Below are 19,561 nucleotides of genomic sequence, written 5' to 3'. Positions count from 1 at the left end.
GGGTCCTCCGTTCCTCTCTCCCGTATTCTGGGAGGTAATGTCTCTCATTTAACTGAGAGTTCATTGATTATGCTAATGCAGCCTGCTAGCAAGCCCCAGGGACTTCCCTGTCTCCTACCTCTCCAACTTTAGGATTAACATCTGTCTTTTAAAATATAGATGCTGGGAATCTGAGTGCAGGTCCTCACACTTGAATAGCAAGCACTTTTCCAACCGAGCCCTGTCTCCAGAATCCTCTTCCAAGATTTCAGAAGCAGCTGTAGCTGGGAGAGTTTGGGGAGCGAATGGGTCCAGTATGCCATATGTTACAGAAAATTCTCTGAGGCATTTAGGAGAGTGGCTTAATTTGTTTTCAGACTTTAACTGACAATGTCTTTATTTTGGCAGGCGTTTTCTGCTTGACTGAATTTGGGTTTTGAAGTCTTGAAGCTCAGTTGAGAATGGAAATCGTGTTTAGCTTCATTTCTTAGGAGGATAGTAGTTTTTAAAAAAAATCTACAATTTACAAGGCAAATCCTGACTGCCGTTTTCCCAGTGGCATCTACAGTGGTACATGTGTTAAACCTGGGCTTCTGGGAAAAGTACCTAGTGGACCTCTGTGTGATGGGAGCAGGGGCAAAGAGCAAATCAGTGATCCTCATCTGAGACAAGCAGATCCAGCAATTCTGTCCTCTTCAAAGAGAATCTCAGCAAGTCACTCAGTCGAGTGCTTATTTTGAAATGCCTTTTGAAGTGCATTAGGGATAATAGTCCACCATCCCCTGCTCTCTGGGTTCTGCCAGCACCATAAGTGAGTCTTTGCGATCTGGATCTGCTGTTCCTCCAGTAGGGAGAACAGACTTGTTAATAACACATCACGAGCACATTCTCACAAATGCCTTGGGGGGTGGGGGAGGCATGGCTTCATTTGACTTACTCATTTAATATTACTTTGGAATTTCCTTTTAATTTATTTCTTAATAAAAGGCTTTGTTGGATTAGTTTCCTCACCTCCATAAAAGCTGCTTATCAGAGAATGTAAGACAATTCAGTATTAGGTTTAGTTTGCAAATACACAATGCAATAATTATTATTAATAATAATAGACAAATATTATATTGAAATTCCTATTAATATATTTGGGTACTTTGTCATTCATTCATTCATTCATTCCTTCATTCAGTTAGTTTTGTTGAGATTGAATCTCATATTTCACAGGCTCTCTTCAAATACAACATTTAGTCCAGGATTGCTAACGTTCCTGCCACCTCTTTCTGTGGTGTTTTGAGTGAGAATGCCTCCATAGTCTCATATATTTGAAAGCTTAGTCACCAGAGAGTGGAACAGTTTGGGAAGGATTAGCAGGATTAGGAGATGGGGCTTTGTTGGAGTTGAAGTGACCTTATTGGAGAAATTGTGTCACTGGGGATGAGCTTCGAGGTTTCAAAAACAGCCAGGCCCTGTCTGTCTGTCTGTCTGAGTCTGTCCCTCCCTCCCCTCTCCTCCCCTCCCCTTCCCCCTCCCTCCCTCCCTCCCTCCCTCCCCTTCCTCCCTCCCTCTCTCTCTCTCTCTTCTCTCTCTCTCTCTCTCTCTCTCTCTCTCTCTCTCTCTTTCTCTCCCTGCTGCCTACAGATCAGGATGTGAATCGTGAAGCTCTCCGCTAACACACTATTGCAATGCCTGTCTGCTTCCTGCCATGATGACCATGAACTAACCCTCTAAAATTGTAAGCAAGCCCCTAAATGTTTTTTAAAATAAGACTTGCTTTGGTCACGGTGTCTCTTCACAGCAATAGAACAGTAGTCAATCCAACTTCTCTGGCTGAAATGGTAGGCACGCATCACCACAGCTATGCAGTTCAACAGTGCTGGGGATTGAACACATGACTTCTTTCATGCCGGGGAAACAGTTTACCAACTAATACACCTTTCTACCCTTACCTTTAATTTTTTTAAGCTGAATTACTTCATCATTTCCTAGATCTTTGTCCTTTAAAAAATTGAAAATTTTAAACTTGTAAATCCAGACAAGATTTTGAAGTCATTCAACTCAAGTTGTTTAGTTTTAAAATAAGACTGAGCAGGGCTGGGGTGAGAATAAGTTAGGTAGGATACTGTGGGCACACACTGGAGAGAGATGCTTGCTTCTAGCTGCCGATGGAATTGATACTTGCCTGAGCCTTTGACTTGACTCCTTGGGTTACGTCTGGTTCAAGACCATTTCTCTTATTCCAAGTTATTATCAAAGTTTGGAAATGCTATCAAACTTAGCAGAGAAGAATGTTGCTTACTTTGTGTCAAGGCCACTTCCTTCTGTCAGCTCTCAAGAGTTGTTAATTCCTTTCCACAAGGAATTGGATGAATGGACTTCGGAGAGCCTGCCTGAGCCTCAGTCCCTTCCTTGCCTGGATCTTGGTGAACTTGAGCCAAGTTTAGAGGACACCATTGTTGACCTTGGACATTATGGTATGTACTTGTGTCACCTCTCAGTAGGCTGCTTTGTCTGGTTTCTGAAAGTCTCCCTCAATGCATGTGACCACTGGCCATCACTACAGTTACAACACTGTCAGGGATACTTTTGAATGCCTGAGTCTTCTTGGTCTTGGTCACCAGTGTTCCTAGTGCCTAGAGTTACATACCAGGTATCTTATTTCTTGAAAAATGAATTATTAATTAATGAGTAGATAAAGAAGTGAGTGAATGATATGTTAGTTTAGACCCTTAAGAAGCAAATGCCAAGGCTAGACTAAAATGCATGACTTTTAAAAAATATACTTGCATGAAAGGAAAAAGCTAGGAGAGTCTGGGGGAGCTGGCAGACCACAGTCCAAATCCTACTGAGCATAAGAAGAGGGACGACTTGGTAGAAATGTGTTGTTCTACTCAGGAAGTCCCCAAGTCACCAGTCAGGTGCCTGCATATTTGCCTGCAGGGGTGGTAGCCTCTGAGAGAAGACTTCATAGGTCCTGGAGGTGTCGAATGTAAACTCTTTTCAGTAATTGAACTTAAGGAGGTGAAACTTGGCTTGTGTCTTCACTCAGCCCCACAATCAAGGTCTTCCTGAATTAGTAGAGTACGGCTCACCTCCTTCAGCCAGTCGGAGATGAGCACCTGAAGCTCTTTAAGCTGTCGACTGCCAAGTTCAGTGTGATGCTGGAGGCCATCTAATGATAGGATGATAACAAGGGTATGTTGATATCAGACAGATTTGCCCTCGTTCCTTTTTACCATATTATTTGTTTCCATTTGAGGAGAAGTGGGGGGAAATCAACTGTTCTAAGCTTTTTCTTTCCTGGAGTAGGAAGCTGAGAAAGTTAGATCTTGTGTAGCAAGGGATGTCTGTCAAGCTATGCGGGAGGGCATACACTGGAGGGAGAGTTGTTTTTATGAAAAGGGGCCCAGGATAGGATAATAAACTATCTTCTGAGATAGAGAAATGGGAGTCTGTTCTCCTGGCTTCAAAGAGGAAAAGATATCATTAAATGTGTTTCTGAGAGGAGAAACCAAAGACATGAAGGCATTTGCTCAAGGCTAATCCAGCTTCTTTCTAGAGTAACTTCTCCTCAGTCTCTCCCAGGCTGCCATACACTTGTAGCAACAGTCAAGTGTGGTGAGTGAAGCGACCTTCTAGGGCAGTGCCCTGGCTGTAGGCTCTATGCTAACCACAGAGCCGCAGAGCAGTTGAGGAGCTGACTCCTCGTCTAACTCTGATCACAGAACCTCTGCTATGGGAGAGGGGAGCTCTTATCTTCCTTCCCTCTCAGGTTGGTTTGTTTCACTGTGGTGAACAATATGCTGATTATCAGCTCAGTTACAGATAGGCAACCCTACTCCCCAAATTCCTCCTTCATGCTTTGTCTCCAACATAAGCCATAAAACTCAGCATAGAACAGTAGCGTGAATGGGTCAGGTACCTTATAAAATACCGTGAACATTACTCTTATTTTCTGTAAGTTTGTATTTTTTATAATTATTTTCTCTTGAACATTAAGTTGAGAAGAAAAACTTAGATATATGTAATGTCTGGGCCTGACAGTCCATCAGAGTGGTAAGCAACCGAGATCATTGGTGAGCATTTGGGTAACTGAAATTTTGAAGTAGGGAACTTTAGATTGTTGGTGAACCTTGAATTGGGCACTCGGTGTTCTTTGATTTTTGTTTTTTAATTCAACGCCATGCTCTCAGCACCTGGATGGACCATTATTGATTACGATCTGGTGTATACATAGAAATTATGCAGTCATGGCTTTAAAGCTCCTACCCCAATCATTTAACTCAGTTTCGATAATGACCTGAGATTTTCCTCTGGGAAGTAAGGAGTTAGCTGCAGAGGAGGACGATAGGGTAAGATATTAGTTGCATGTGATATTCATTTATTTGGATAGAACTAGTCTAGCTAGTCATGGATTAATCTAGCTAGTCATGGATTACCATTATAATCAAATGAGAAGACCCAGCTGGGAGGTTAAGGAGTTTATCCCTACTTAATTCCTCATTTGTGATACTGATGATTTCTTGACTGTTAATTTTTTAAAGGGTTTTTTCTTTTCTCTTTTCTTTTTACTTTTTGAGATTACAATTAACATTTTCTCTTCCCTTTCTTCCCTCTGAATCCATATGGAACCAACCTCACCTCCTTGTTCTCTTTCAAACTCATAGCTTCTTCTTTTTTTAACTGTTATTACATGTGTGTGTGTGTGTGTGTGTGTGTGTGTGTGTGTGTGTGCCTAAACAAACAGGTGTGATCTGCTCAGTCTGTACATTACTTCTTTGCTTCTGGGCAACCATTTGATCTCAGATGAGCAGTTGGTTTGCTCTACCCTAGAGAAGACTATTTCTCATTCTTGGCATTCCTTGGTTGCCTATAGGTTTTTGTCTAGGGTTGAGGCCTCAGTTCCATAAGCTTTTCTTTTTCTACACCTTCTAGAAATGTTAGAAGCTATATGCCTAAAGTCTTTATCAGTTTGGCTGCCTAAACATGACCTGTATGATACAAATAGCCATACAAATGTGCCATTAATTTGTGACGGGTTCTTCCCTGTACCCCAGCTTTGTTTTTCTGCCATGCAGCTAGATTTGAGAAAACTGGAATAGCCTGACTCACGGCCCTGGGCTCACCCAGGACTGTGGATGCCTTAAGCCAGCTGTTCTCAACCTATGGACCGAGACCCCTTAGACAAATCTCTATCTCCAAAATTATATTATGACTTTTAACAGTAGCAAAATTACAGTTATGAGGTAGCAACAGAAATACTTTTGTTTGGGGTGCCCACACCATGAACTGTTAGTAAAGGAAGGTTAAGAACTGTTGCCTTATGCCAGCCTTTGAGGTATGGAGGCTGCCTGTCTGCAATCTAAGCAAATGCAGCCTGCTCATCTCCTTTCTAGTCACTTCTTCAGCAAGTCCTAAGCCTTCTCTCAGTTTTGGATAGAACTCTGGCCTCGTGGGGTTCTACTCTGTGTGGGAAATCTTCATGCTCTTTTCTCTTCTGAGAATATGGAAAAAGGCCTCCTGTGCTGTGGTTTGAATATCAAATATCCCCATAGGTTCATGTACTTGGAACCTTGGTCTTCAGCTGGTAGTACTGTTCTAGAAGGTTGTGGAGCCTGAGGGAGGTAGAAGCTTGCTGGAGAAAGTGTGTCACTGGGGACAGGCAGATTACAGGATTTTATGGCCCAGTTTCAATCCCACTCAATGCTCCCTGGCTGCAGATACAATGTGATCAGCCATCTGGGCTTCCTGCTGCATATCTTCCCTGCCATGCATCCCTTAAAATGACTTTAAATGAGTTTTACATTCACATAGGAAGGTGCGGCGCTTCAGAAGCAGGTGGAATAAGGCTGATTTTGCAGAGGTTGTCTGTTGAGTTCCATTGTAGGTGGCCTCGGTTATTACATCTAGTGTTGAAGGCCATTTTCCAGCCATGCATGGAAAGACAGGCTAAGTGGCCCCTCCAGTGCTTATCCTGCCTCTCATGATTGCAACCCGAGAGAGAGTCAAATGCATTTGATAGCCTTTGAGATAGGATCTTTAATTCCTTCCTGGGCTTCTTTATCATCTCTTTCTTTTAAATATCCAAGTAGAAACCAGGTAATTTGAACTTCTGCCCAATGTTTTCAGTGTTTTTTGTTTGTTTGTTTTTTTAAAAGGTAATTCACACTAGTGCCTTTAGAATGAAAGGCTCTATTTCCACCAAAGCTAAATCCTGAAGAAACAAATCTCCAAATAAGAAGGTTCCAAATTGGGGCAATACAAAAATTATAATTTCAAACCAGGACAATGGCGAAAACTAGGTTGACAACTAAGGTGTCTGTCGAAAGAAAATGAAAAATTGGGTTTTTTTTTTCCTTAAGTGAAACAGAGTAATCTATTTAGATTACAAAAGAAAAGCCTGTTGGCACAGGGGTGCAGGAGGAGAGCTTGCAAACTCTGGTAGGCAAAGGCAACATTCCTTTCCTAAAGCCAGCTGGGGTGCTAGTGAGCAATTCCACTAACAAGTTGCTAAGACAAAGGGAAACAGGCTGGACTCAGAAGGCAGGCCCAGGAAAACTTGCTTACAGAGTGGAAGTTTCTCCATGGCCTTCAGCTGTCAGGCAGAACGGGCAATAGTGTTTCCTTGGTAAACTCCAGTTCTTATGGATATCTAGACGCAGCAGACATCACGAGTCTACTGGCTGGAGTGCTGGGCTGGAGACAGGAAATGGTTAAAATCACACGGAAGAGCCTTTTATGGTAATAGAAACATATTCTTAGACAAAACCACCAAGCTTTATACTTTAAATGAGTGTTCTTTGTTGCTGATAAAATGTATCTCAGTAAGATTAACTAACAGGAAAAAAAGAAAAAGACTTGTCTAGAGAAACAGGGGGAAAGAAAAATCATGATAATTCTACTGTCTGCTGACTTACCTTCTTCTCCACAAGGAACTTTCGAAGGATTGAGGGTCTTAGGAGGAAAATGGCTACTTAGACAGAAGGTAGTGGTTCCTTGATGCTTCTGCCTTTCGTCTCTGTTGTTGGAGGGTTTGTTTTGGAATTACAGTCAACCCTGTAGGCAGATATAAAAGGATCTAGTGCCACTAAGCAGCCCAGGCATGTTGGATAGTTTTATGTCAGCCTGAAACAAGCTAAAGTTATCTGAGAGGAGGGAGCCTTGGTCTGAGAAGATGCCTCCGTAAGATCCAGCTGCTGCAGGCAAGCCTGTAGGGCATTTCTTACTCAGTGATTAATGGCAGACAGCCCAGCACATTTTGGGTAGTGCCGCCCCTGGGCTGGTAGTCCTGGGATCATTAAGAACGCTGTCTGACTTTGCTGTCTTAAGACATAAATATAAGAAACGAAGGATCCATAAAGATATAGAAACAGACTGTGTAGTTAATGGTTTGTCCATGTCTGAGTCTACACTGCCCTAGTGTGTTAAAAGTCAAAATAGACTTCGATTCATAATTAAGCCTGAAAAAGTGAATTGACTTCCTGCATTAAAAACAACCATCGGGAATTATTTAGTAACAATGGCCATTGGCCGCCCTTTTAGTTTCTAAAAGATCCAGTGATGACCTAATTTTTCCTCAGTTTACAAAGGAGTACTAGCAATTCATGTAAGCCACTTGGATGGGGCGCCAAGATTCACACTCAAACCCCACCCTGTGCACACTGGTGATGGAGTTAGAATAGTGGTGTGAGAACACTCGGGGAACTTGGTTACTTAAAGAAAAATGCCTGGACTTACACAGACACCTCAAAGCTATGGACTGTTAAACTGTATTCAGGGTTGAAGATGATGTTTATAACCTAATATGTGAAATTTTCTTGGGAAATTCCTGGTGTAAACTAAGCATTAAAAATGTTTAAGTAGGACTTGTGATATATCTAGTTCTATCTCGAACCAAATTAATGTTACATGAGTGTTACAAATACTAAAATCTCTTGGCAGGTCATTGCCAGGCAGTTTATGAAGTAGCATTAGCAAGAGAAACAAGAACATGTTCCCTTTAGTTTAGTAATAGCAAACACAAAAAGGCCCACTTCAGTCTGGTGATACAGCAGCTGCTCAACAGTAGGTGCACACTGCCTAAATATGCTAGTGCATCAGAAATACCCTGCAACTAGGTATCCACGATCTACTTTTTAAGAGAGAAAGGACTACCCCCGTGGCCTTTTGAATTTGTAAGGGGAAAATGTATCTTTATCCAACCTCTCAAGTAGATTTTAAATGGATGATGTTAGCTTTAAAACTGTGCTATAATAATGTGCTTGCTAGCACTACACACTTTGTACAAAGAAAAACAAGTAAGAAATGTAGGGGAAGAGAGAAGGAAGAGAGAAGGTTCCTTGGTGTGCTTTTACACCGAGTTGTGCTCTGAAACATGGAGGTAAAGTCTGGCATATCTACAACAGAGCTCTTGCTGTGGAAATAAAACTGCTAGTATGAAATGAAAAAAAGAGAGAAAAGGAAAAAGAAAAGAAACCAGGCTGAGCAAGCCACGTGGAGCAAGCAAAACAGTAAGCAGCACCCCTCCATGTCCACTGCATCAGCTCTTGCCTCAGGACTCTGCCCTGTTTGCATTCCTATCCTGATGTCCTTTGATAATGAACAATGACAAGGAGGTGTAATCCCAACAAACCCTTTCCTCCAGAAGTTGTTTTTGGTTGTAGTGCTTGATCACAGCAATAGAAACCCTAGCTAAGATATGACACACGCGCGCACACACACACACACACACACACACACAGAGAGAGAGAGAGAGACAGAGACAGACAGAGACAGAGAGACAGAGAGAGACAGAGAGAGACAGAGAGAGAGAGAGAGAGATAGACAGAGATGTGGTCACTTAGACAGCCATGAGTCTTCATCTTTATTTAAAGCCCGGCTTTCCTCAAGCATGACTAAGGAACATTGATGGTAGTTTTATTAATATTTACCCCTTATTTCATTGAGTATGTGTGTGTTTTGTTATAGTGTTTCTTCCTACTGTAATAATTGATTCCCAGGAATAAAGGCCCCTGCAGTCAATCACTGAATCTAATATTGAACTTTTAAAAAACATGCAGATTCTCTACCCTGAAGCATATTTAATAACGTAGAGTGTTTCTTCTGCATGAGCTAACAAAAATTTAAAAATTATATCCAATTTGAAAAATTAAAGTGAGTACAGACTGACGCTTCCCTGGCCAGCCACTGTAACGTGATGTCCTAAGATGGAGCCCCAGAATGTTAGCATTCATAGGGAAGTAGCCCCCGTGGATCTCTGAAAGAAAGTGTCTCAGCTGAGAAGGCTCTGATGCTCCCTTAGCAAAAGCAAGAGTAAAGCGCAGTCATTAAACTAAGGTCCACACTGCTAGAGAAGAGAAGAGAACACACTTAGTTACCTTGCCCGGCCCATCATGGTTCAAGTCTGGAATGAGCCAGTTAAACAGAAAGTTAAACCATATCCATTGCAGCCTTTAAGGTTGGGCGGGGCTTATGTTTGCTGGGAAAGTCTTAGGCCACATCCTTCCAGTGGTCTGCACAGACGTAACATTCTCCCTCAGCGGATGCATTCACTTCCTGATGCATAGTCCACACTTCTGCTCTGGGTTCAGCGGTTCCTACCTGGAAAATACATCACGGTGCCTGCAGTTCCTACGTGACCATGGGACTCAGAAGAGACCTGTGTGGGGGTCTTGACTTTCTTGGGTGCCAGCACTCTGATTTGGAATAAGACAGTTACTCTGATTGTAGGAGGAACAGAGTGGTCCCCTCTGCATAAACTCTAGGGGCCCCTACAGCCGCAGAAGCATCTTCTGCAGGAGGGCCTAATTAAGAGCTGCCCCAGAGACCAAGGACTGCTGACAGCAGACTGTGCCAGCCGTTTGGGAACTGCTGTCAGAAGAGACGCTTTCTTGGGACCGATGGGGCGTGGGTGGAGGGTATTAAAGGAGCTCACAGCAGTGCTCAGAGGAGCTTGCTGCAGCATTCTCACCTGCTCCCAGAGTCTGTGCTGTTGATTCTGCGCCAACTCACCTTCAACCCCCAAGGGTGGGTAGGGCACAGGCAGCATCTGATGATCTTTTTAAAGTTTTCTTTTTTTTTAAAATACTTGCCATGGGATTGGGGTTACCAACCTCATAAGTGCTGTGAGCTCTAACGAGACAGTGAAGTCACCGGCACGGGCAGCACCTGGCTCGGGTGAATGAGACTGCTTGTACTCTGCCTCTTGATGCCCATCCTTTAATCCTGGCTCACAAGTATCCTTCTTGCTGTAGCCTGTTCTGATACCCACAACTGGGACTCCTTGACTGCTTTCCATGACCTCATTCTCCATGGAACTTGCTTTCTTCTGCTGCTTCAGAGTCTCTACCCAAGCCGTGCCCTAAATTGAGTTCTAATGCTGAGATATCTTCATTCATAAGCCTTTTGAAAATCACTTCTCCAAGATGTAAATTTTATTAAAAATTTGTATTAAATCTTCTTTATTCCTGTGCATGACACATGTATGCAATAAAATAGGGTCATATCTACTCCCACACCCCTTCATCTCCTTTAAGTCCAGTTAGTTACTTTCCATACACGTATGAGCATGGGCCATCCACTAGAGGATGTGAGGCATGCTGGTGACCACACATTTCTATGAACCACCATTGATTGTCAGTTGCTCCTAGGTAAGAGATGGGGGGTGGGGTCGGGGTGGGGCTGGACCTACTTTGTGGCTCATGGTCCCTGTAATTCCAGCTCCAGGGGACCCAGTGCCCTGTTTTGGCCTCTGCAAGCATTGTGCTGATGTGCATACTCATACAGTTGAAATTGTTTCAGTGGGAAAGGAAGGCAAAGGGGAGGAAAATCGGAGAGGTAATGTGGGAGGACCTCGCTACCATTGGCTGCTTTTGAAGACACAGGAAGAGGCAGCAAGTTGGGGGAAAGAGGTGACATCTTAAACAATGAAAATGACAGGAAAAGGGACTCTCATGTGGAGCCTCCAGCGAGGAAGCATCTTTGCCCAGCGATCCGTCAGATTCTTGATCTGTGCAGCTGGGAGGTAAATAGTTTTGTCTTATTCTGTAAGTCAATAAGACTAACGCACACCGAAAACTAATATATCTGTACTAGATTATAGCTGCTCCATCCAAAGAGCCACAACCATCATATTTATTTGTATCTCCCCAGTGTGTGTGTGTGTGTGTGTGTGTGTGTGTGTGTATGTGTGTGTGTATGTGTGTGTATGTGTGTGTATGTGTGTGTATGTGTGTGTGTATGTGTGTGTATGTGTGTGTGTATGTGTGTGTATGTGTGTGTGTATGTGTGTGTGTGTGTGTGTGAGAGAGAGAGAGAGAGAGAGAGAAGTGATATATTTTGATTTGTTTTTAGGTCAGACATTAATTTACATAATTCTGATAAGCATTCAAAAATTCTTCTTTCAACCCATATAAGGTGATTTTTTTTAAGTGAGTTGAGGGCCCATCATACCACATAGTGATTGTTGTAGGTAGGACTTCTTCCTTTATTGATCACCTGTCAAGCTCGTGGTTTTTGGAAGTAAGACATAACAGGTTTTACAAAAGGAAAAATGAAGTTTTTACAAAAGGGAACGAAATACGGTGGCACAATGGGAGCATCTAACGAGTCTGTCCCACGGGATGACACCACTTTCCACCAACTTCTGCCTTTTAGCTGAAATAACTCTCAAAACATAAAATTTGGAAGCCTTCAAAAGGATCCAAAATAATTGTCAAGTGTTATAGGAGCAGTCTGTGTGTGACCACAATCATGAGCTGGGGTTATTCACATGTCTGTCAGGTTTCCCTCAGTGAACTGCAGGGATGTTTGCCTGTGAGACTGCAGCTCTCCCCGGCAGGGTCAGTCCCTGAGCTTGCAGGATTCTAGCTTCAGGACCCCATCTGGTTGGTTGTTCTAGGTACTGGGCTCTGATGAGACAACAGCTCATCTCGGCATGTAATATAAATGCGCTGTGCCAGCCTGGAGGTAGCTTTCATGTTTCTTCCTGCTAATCCCATTTGCCCATCTATATTTTTCTTGCCCATCTGGTTCCTTTAAACTTCAGGAAGGATTACTACTATTAAAGACTGGCCAGCAAAACAGATATTTCCGGATGAGTTTAAAATGCCTACAATTTTGATTTACGTTTTCTGCCTGGATGTTTGGGATTGCAGAGATCTAAATGGTTTTCCCTTTTATGTACCCAAAATAAAATTTCCTCTGTTAGTTTGGGGTAAAGGAATGAAGTCAACCCCTATGCCAGCTGCATTCAACACGATTCGTTTTTCTTGTTCCAAATAGCATAGAACTCCCCACCCTCTGCCCTCAGCCTCCCCATGGCTTCATTTTCAGATATAATTTGACAACTTATACAAGCAGATGCTTAGGAACATATGGTGTTCAGCTATGTATTCAGCATCCTTTTATTTCTGAGATTACAGTTTTGGGTAAGAGCAGCCTTTGTGTGTTCACAGCACTAAATGAGAAAATTTAGAGGCGTCCTTGACAGGACTAAACATTGCTTTAAAATGCTTTATTTGGCTGGGAGTGGTGATACTCAGCTGAAATCTCAGCACTTTTGGGGCTGAAGCAGGAGGATCGGGAGTTCAAGGCCAGTCTGGGATGACAGTGAGACACCGTCTGGAATCTAAGGACGGAGGGATGGAGGGAGGGACAGAAGGAGGGAGAAAAGAAACAGAGCCTGGCATAGCAGGTGAGCTGACAGCTGTCGGCTAGTCCTTTGTTGCTAACATGTCACCTCTGGAAGAGCATTGCTGGCATTCGGCGAGCTTGTTAGAAATGGAGACTCTCAACTAACTAGATCAGAAGATGCATTTAAAACAGACCCAGTTATTTGTGTTCTTCTTAAAGGATTTGAAAGGCACTGAACTAGACTCTCAGCCCAGCTATTGTGTCTTGATCACCATACCCCTTCCCAGTGACTAGATTTGTGATGATTCTTGCTTAGTATTGATTGAGAAAAGGCTAAATCTGAGTGGTACAAGGAGCACTACCTTTTGTTATAAATTATATGTCAGCATGCCTTGCTTGTCAGGGTCAATTTGTTGAGACAAACATTTAGACAAGTTGTTTGAACATGTTTGCTCAGTATCCTCCTAAAATATTTCTTTCTTCTTGAGGAAGATTATTGTCTAATTTATATATGTCTAAGATATATACCAGAAAGGCGGACACTAGTGAGTGTCTGAGATATGGCGACACGAACCCTTGTGCATCTTTCTGGTCAATGCTTCTCTCCTTACAGATCCCTCTACATCCAAATAATGCCTTACAGGCCAGCAACAGCATAAGTGTGTGCTTTTGTCAGAATGACCACACCCAACTTTCCTAGAAATGAGCACATCACAGAGTCATCCCCCCTGATGTATTGTTAAGTGAGTTTGGCTACAAGAATAAAAGACATTAAAGGGGTTTTGGGAATGATGTGTTTGTATCCGTGGAATCCATGATAAGCAATACTTTAAATGTTAGGGTATATATGAAGACAGCTTGGGGGGAAGTACTCATTCTTTTTTAAGTAATAGACTTATGAGTACCACTCTGAAAACACTGTGAGTGATGAGTGGAAAGAGAGGAGGGCTGGCATGAGTCACAAGCCACCTAGGAGCACCCAGCCAGCCTCAGCCATCTGCTGTGCAGCATTTCCCATCAAATAATGCTCTGCGGGGCTGAACTTCTGTGACCTGGTCTCCAGCAGAAGTTCATCTGCTCAGTCGGTCTTCCATACACTGCAGTGGAGCATCTTGACTCGGTGCAAGTCTTGAGCTAACCAGCAAATTGTAGGAAGGCCATCCGAGAGACATCTGCACAGGTGCTGTAGTAGTCTACTGAATCATTTCTTGTGCTTGAGGTGAATAGGGTGCTGTTTTGACAAAAACTCCAGTTTTAGTAATTTGGTCCTTTGTTCCAAATTACCTTCAATACATTCAAAGCAAAATCACTAAAATCTAGATAGAATATTAACAGAGACATCATGAATCACCCCTCAACCCAAAAGCTGTCAGTATTCCTAATGAAGAGGTTGGAAGCCAGATCACTTTTCTCATTTTATCTTTCTTCATCATTATTGTTAATTTCTGCTACTTACAAGGTACGTAGAACATGGCCAAGTGTTTCCGTCTGTGTGGTGGGAATAACAATGGGAGACCGTGGGGGACTAAGGAGGACATGGAAGAAGTGGATCAGTATCAAGGCAAGATTCGGTGCTTTCTGAAGTCCCACATAAAACTCAAAATTATTAGGGATACTTTTAATCACCCAGAAAACGGATTATAATCTATCAGGATCTTCACTGGGTGACTTAAGTATAGTCTGTAATAAAAACATGTTATTTCCTCTCTTCTGAAAGATATTAACCCACTCAGCCTGGTTAGTTCCACTTGTCAAATTGTGGCCACAATGTCCATTTGGACCAATTAGTTTAGCACCAAGAAAAACGATTTTCTTTGTCAGGACCTAGGACAGTGCCCAGGGTTCCTGCCAAGTCCCTGCAGGTGTGTAGGGCAGAGCTGGCAGCACAGAAATCCCCACAGGAAAGCCTGTCTACTGGAGTGTGGCCTGCTCTCAGTCTGCAATGCCCTTGTTATGCCCAGTGCAAAGCCTGGAACAGAGCTCTTTGAAGGAAGTGCCTTTGCCAGCCATCTGGAGTCCATATACTGGCAGATAAAAGTTCATCTACTTTCTCTAAATGCATTATAAATGCAAATGCATTTTGTGCTGAGGAGTATAATAAGAGCAAGAATGTACACCGGTTTTCCCCCTGGAGTTTCATTTGGGATTTAGGGCAAATCCATCAGATTAAAATGCAGGGTTTGGTGGGATCTTTGCAATGGAAATATTCAGCCAATTCATGCAGTTGTTTCAGTGGAACTCTCTGCTGTGGGTTGATGATGAAATCGAGTGATTTGCCCGATACCTTGATAGGCATTCTCCAACTCAGTGACCACGTACACAAGTGACCTCCTGCCTCCAGGCAGGTTTCTCTGAGTCTTGTCTGTTTTTTTCTCCCTTAATTAGAGTATGAAGAGACTTCATCAATCTTCTCCATAGTGTAGATTTCTAAGATAGGGAAAATTCAAATGACAATGGGATTTTTACTCTCTTTGGGGATGTACCTGGCGTTTGAATATTCTAGAAATGATTTCATATTCATAACTTTCACATTTGATTCACATCACAAATCTATCAAGATAGACAAATCACATGCCCTAGATGAAAAATTGTTCAAAATGATATATTTTGTAATTGTGTGTCATAAAGTTACACGGTATAGAACATTTTTGTACTTTATAATTTATATGAAAAACCATTTATCTTAAAGTACATTTATTCTTTGAGCATTCAATGTACTCCAATCAAATACATCCCCACTCCCTATCAGTACTCCTCCCAAATTCCCCCACTTCCTCCTCCCAACTTCATGTCCTCTCTGAACACCTAACTCAGGGCATCTCTTAAGTCCTGCCTATGTGCACATGGACATTGGGAAACACACTGGAGCAAGGTCAGCATGTCAGGGCCCACACCCCTAAAGAAAATGGACTTCTCTCATCCGATAGCCATCAACTGTCAATAGCCCCTCAGTTAGGGGTGGGAGCTCCTGTGCCCTCCATCTATGCTGGAATGTTGACTAGACATATGACTAACGGTAGCCAGTTCTAGATTATCCCAAGTATAACAACAGAACCCCCCTCCTTAAGTGGAAAAGAGGAGGAACTGTAGTTAGAATGCTGGTGTTGCATGTAGCTTGGATTGGCCCATAGAGTGGGTTAAGCCATCAAGATGGAAGGTATGAGATGGCTGCTCCGAAGGAATTTAGGGTGGACATGGCACTCTCCCTTGAGATCCGAAGCTCAGCCTTGTCTGTGTCCCAATGTAAAGTAATCATAACCGCCTGCGTCTGGTCCCTGGGCGACATGGTGTGTGTGTGTTTTGGGTACGGGCTTTCTAACTGGATTGCTTACCTCAACCTCTAGTGGAGATTTACACAATCGCCATGGCATCTGCTGTCTTAGACTCTTGCTTTAGAAGATCTTGAACAAAGGTTCTCAACTATCCTGTGCATCAGAATCTCCTTGAAGGTTGCTAGAGCACATTGATGGGCTAGTGGCAAAAGGTTGCTGGCAGGTCCCGTAGATACTTTCCAGCCCTGTGTTAAGTGATATCACATGAGTATCTTGAAATCAGCCATGGTGTGACAGAGGCCACCTGCCAGAGTTTCTCTCCTATAAGGATTGGGTCACTCAATGTTAAGCAGCATGCCCTTGGCAGAGAGCCTCACCACCTCAACCTTCTCTCTCAGTAGGTCTAGATAGAGCCCTGGAATATGCATATCTAGTGCACTAATGGTTTCTCTAGAGTCTTAGTTTCTTCTCCTGATGCTCTGATAAAGTAATCAGGCAAGAGCAACTTAAAGGAGAAGGGGTTCATTTCCTCCTGCAGCTCAAGGGTTCAGCTCATCATTGTGCAAAAGTCAAGGCAGCTTGTCATGTCTCATCCACAGTCTGGAGCAGAGAATGATGGGTGTTGCTCCTCAGCGGCTTCCTCCTGTTCACACGGCTCAGGACCAGTTCTCAGATGCTGCCTACAGTGGGCAGGATTTCTGGTCTCTATTCACCTGGTCAAGATAATTCCCATAGGCAAACCCAGAGACCTGCCTCACAAGTGGCAGTTGGGATGAGTCACCACACCAGGGCATGCTGTTGATGCAGACAGAGGGAGTATATGCTAGAAGAAATCTGTCTAGAACAATCCTGTATAATCCAGCAGCCACTATCTACAGGTGGTTAAAGACTTTCAGTTGGTAGTTCTTACTCTTTGCATGGCCAGTTGTTGGTCCCTGTGTTAGCTACAATCTACTAGAAAAATAAACTTCTCGGATTAGGGTTGAGAGATGCACTTTTTCACTTTGAAATTTTACACCTGAAAAGAACCAGCATGCTTCTGTATGCCTCCAGTTTCCTCTGGTGATAACCCTACCTGACATAATACAATGTCAAACCCCCGAAAAGTAACAGCGGGATGAGACTGACAACTCACATTTCACATCTGCAGTTCTAGGGTCCAGCTGAGGAGTTGTCCTTGTTTTCAGTTGTATGTCCCTGCTGCCGTCTAACCCTTGGATTCCCTCACTGTGTATTTTGTCTGTATGGCATTTGCTCATAATTAGACTGAGCTTATGTCTTCTGGCCAAGATGACCATGGGTCCGGCATTGTGTCCTTCTGAGTGTCAGGTGGGGGCACTGGATGTTCATGTGCTTGTTTGCTACTGGTGCTAACGTGGGTGCCTTGAACAAGGTGGTACTCATTGCCTCTGGCCATTGAATCCTCCCTAGCATTTTTCACATGTTTTGGTCCCAGGACACCTTTACACTCTTGAAAAACCATTTATTAGAGTATGGCTGAGCATCTTTTTCTCTTAAAAACAAAACTGCTGTAGATATGTGCTGTCAGATAGGGAAACTGAGACCTCATGAAACAAAACAAAAATGTTGCAGTCGTTTAGGGCTAAGAAGATGACATGGTTGGTTAATGGCTGCCTCAGAGCTGAGTTCAGATCTCAAGCACCTGAGGACAATGCTGGGCATGGTGGCAAGAATCTGTAACTCAGCACTGAGGTGGGAAGAGGGAATGCACTGGGAGAATGGGGACAGGGAGAGACCCAGAGCCTTCAAGGTCCAGTAAGAGACCCTGTTTCAGCAAATAGTGACTGAGAATGACACCTGATAAAGACCTATAGATTCCTTGTGCATATGCACACACACATGCACATGTGCAACCCTCATGAACACACACACACACACACACACACACGCTACACATGTACATGTACAACACTCACCCCCCACACATGCACAACACACACACACACACACACACACACACACACAATCATTTAAAGGAAGAGCAATGCACCTAGCTCACATTAACAAAGATGGCATATTTCTCATTAAAATGAACTGTTTTCCAAAATTAAAAATTAATTAAGAATTGATATTCTCCACTTCTGCAGATGTTCATAGCTCCTCTAATAGAAGGCAGCTGTTTTGTGTTTGAGCTTTTTAAATATTACTGCTGTATAATCTCTTGGAAGCCCCACTAACTCCAGAAGCTTGAAAAGGGAAAATGCTATGAAATATTAAAGGTTTGGATTCCCTGCTCGAAGCAACCCAGGACCTCCCAGGGGTCCCTGGACCACTCCTTTGAGAACTGCTGCTCTAGGCACAAAGAAGAGACGCTAAAATGGGGGAGGGTATTAAATATTCCAGGAGATCATGAATAATTTCTGTAGTCATTCTGCTTCCTTAAACAACTTTTAATAATCCAGAGAAGGATAATGGAGCAGTAGGAGCCCATTTTGTGACCAGGGTGACCCACAGTAAAAAGCTCTTATTTTAATTTCATAGGTGTGATGTCATTAATAAGCAGAATTCATGTTGCTGATATTATTGTAATGATCATAAAATGCGCCGTCTTACTGTGAGGGTGCACTCTATGCTCTCACCTACAGCATTGTATGGCTAAGTAGGTAGCTGAGAGATTGAAATTGAAATTGTTCGAGGGAGTCTCCTGCAGGGATGTTTATGTGGTGAAATAGTTCTCTGGCTTATCTACCCCTCCCAAAGAGTTTGGAAGTTTCTAAATCAACTACCCAAACGCCTGGCTCCAGCATCTGCTAGGCACAGCCCTTTCTCATCATCGAAGAATCCCAGGTAAGATACAAATTACCTGCAAATGTATTCTATACCGTTCTTCACTTCTCAAGGGAACAACCCTTGAAGAGGCAGAGCATCGGCGAGTGCAGCCCAGAGATTATAGAGCAGGTTCATTTTCAGCTTTTACCATTGTGGAAACGGACCTTTCAAATGGCCGGAGAGATGGAGGCGATGCCAAAGTGTGTCCCTGGTGGGACTTCAGAAAGTATCTTTAGATACATTGTCATATGTCAGTGCTGATGAATGGAACACACAACTCTCAGCTTATCCAGGAATAGTCCTAAATGAATGCACTCCCGTTTTGTTTGATTCTCTCTTGGGAATAGATGAAATTACTTTTTGCCAAATAGAGTATGACAAATTAGGTGCGTTCGGGCAAATGCATTTAATATGCAGATGGAATAAACACAGTACAAATACCAGTGATTTGGAATTTATATATCTTGCTATTCATCTCTGTCTCTTCCACTCGGTATGTCTCAGCCCCACAGAGTCTCCTAGGGTTCCCTTGTTAGAACCAGACACTGGGCTCTAAACTGACTCACACCTTACTATACTGTCACTAAAATTTCTCTTCCTCGTTTTTCCCAATAGTTATTCCCTTATATGTGTGTTATTGTTTGTTTACCTGCTGTATTTGCTGTGCTTGGGATTGAACCCAGGGCCTTACGCAGGCTAGACCAACACTGAACTCACGTCTGGTCCCATTTTCTTTTATCTTGATTTTATTATTTTAATGTCGTTTGCATAAGTTTTATATGTTTACCCCTGTGCGTGACAGTATTGCACGTGTTCATATGTATGTACATGTACCTGTGGTGCCATTCCTCGGGACAAGATCTCTCACCAGCCTGCAACCCACGAACGAGAGCTGG

The 19,561-nt window shown here is 43.0% G+C and overlaps 1 protein-coding gene across 1 annotated transcript in view; it reads left to right on the top strand.

The window, feature by feature from the left end:
- NEK11 (NIMA related kinase 11) overlaps nt 1-19,561 on the top strand; it is a gene marked incomplete at both ends in the record, with an annotated part of 199,899 nt that overhangs the window by 81,876 nt on the left and 98,462 nt on the right. Inside the window, one exon of the mRNA XM_080934672.1 lies at nt 2,330-2,444. Within this exon, the coding sequence (XP_080790798.1) occupies nt 2,330-2,444 (115 nt within the window). The remainder of the gene's footprint in view (nt 1-2,329; nt 2,445-19,561) is intronic.

This window comes from Micromys minutus (genome assembly GCF_963924665.1).
Source record: "Micromys minutus genome assembly, chromosome: 21".
NCBI lineage: Eukaryota > Metazoa > Chordata > Mammalia > Rodentia > Muridae > Micromys > Micromys minutus.
Note: the sequence above shows the minus strand (reverse complement) of the source record. Positions and strands in the feature narration are given on the sequence as shown.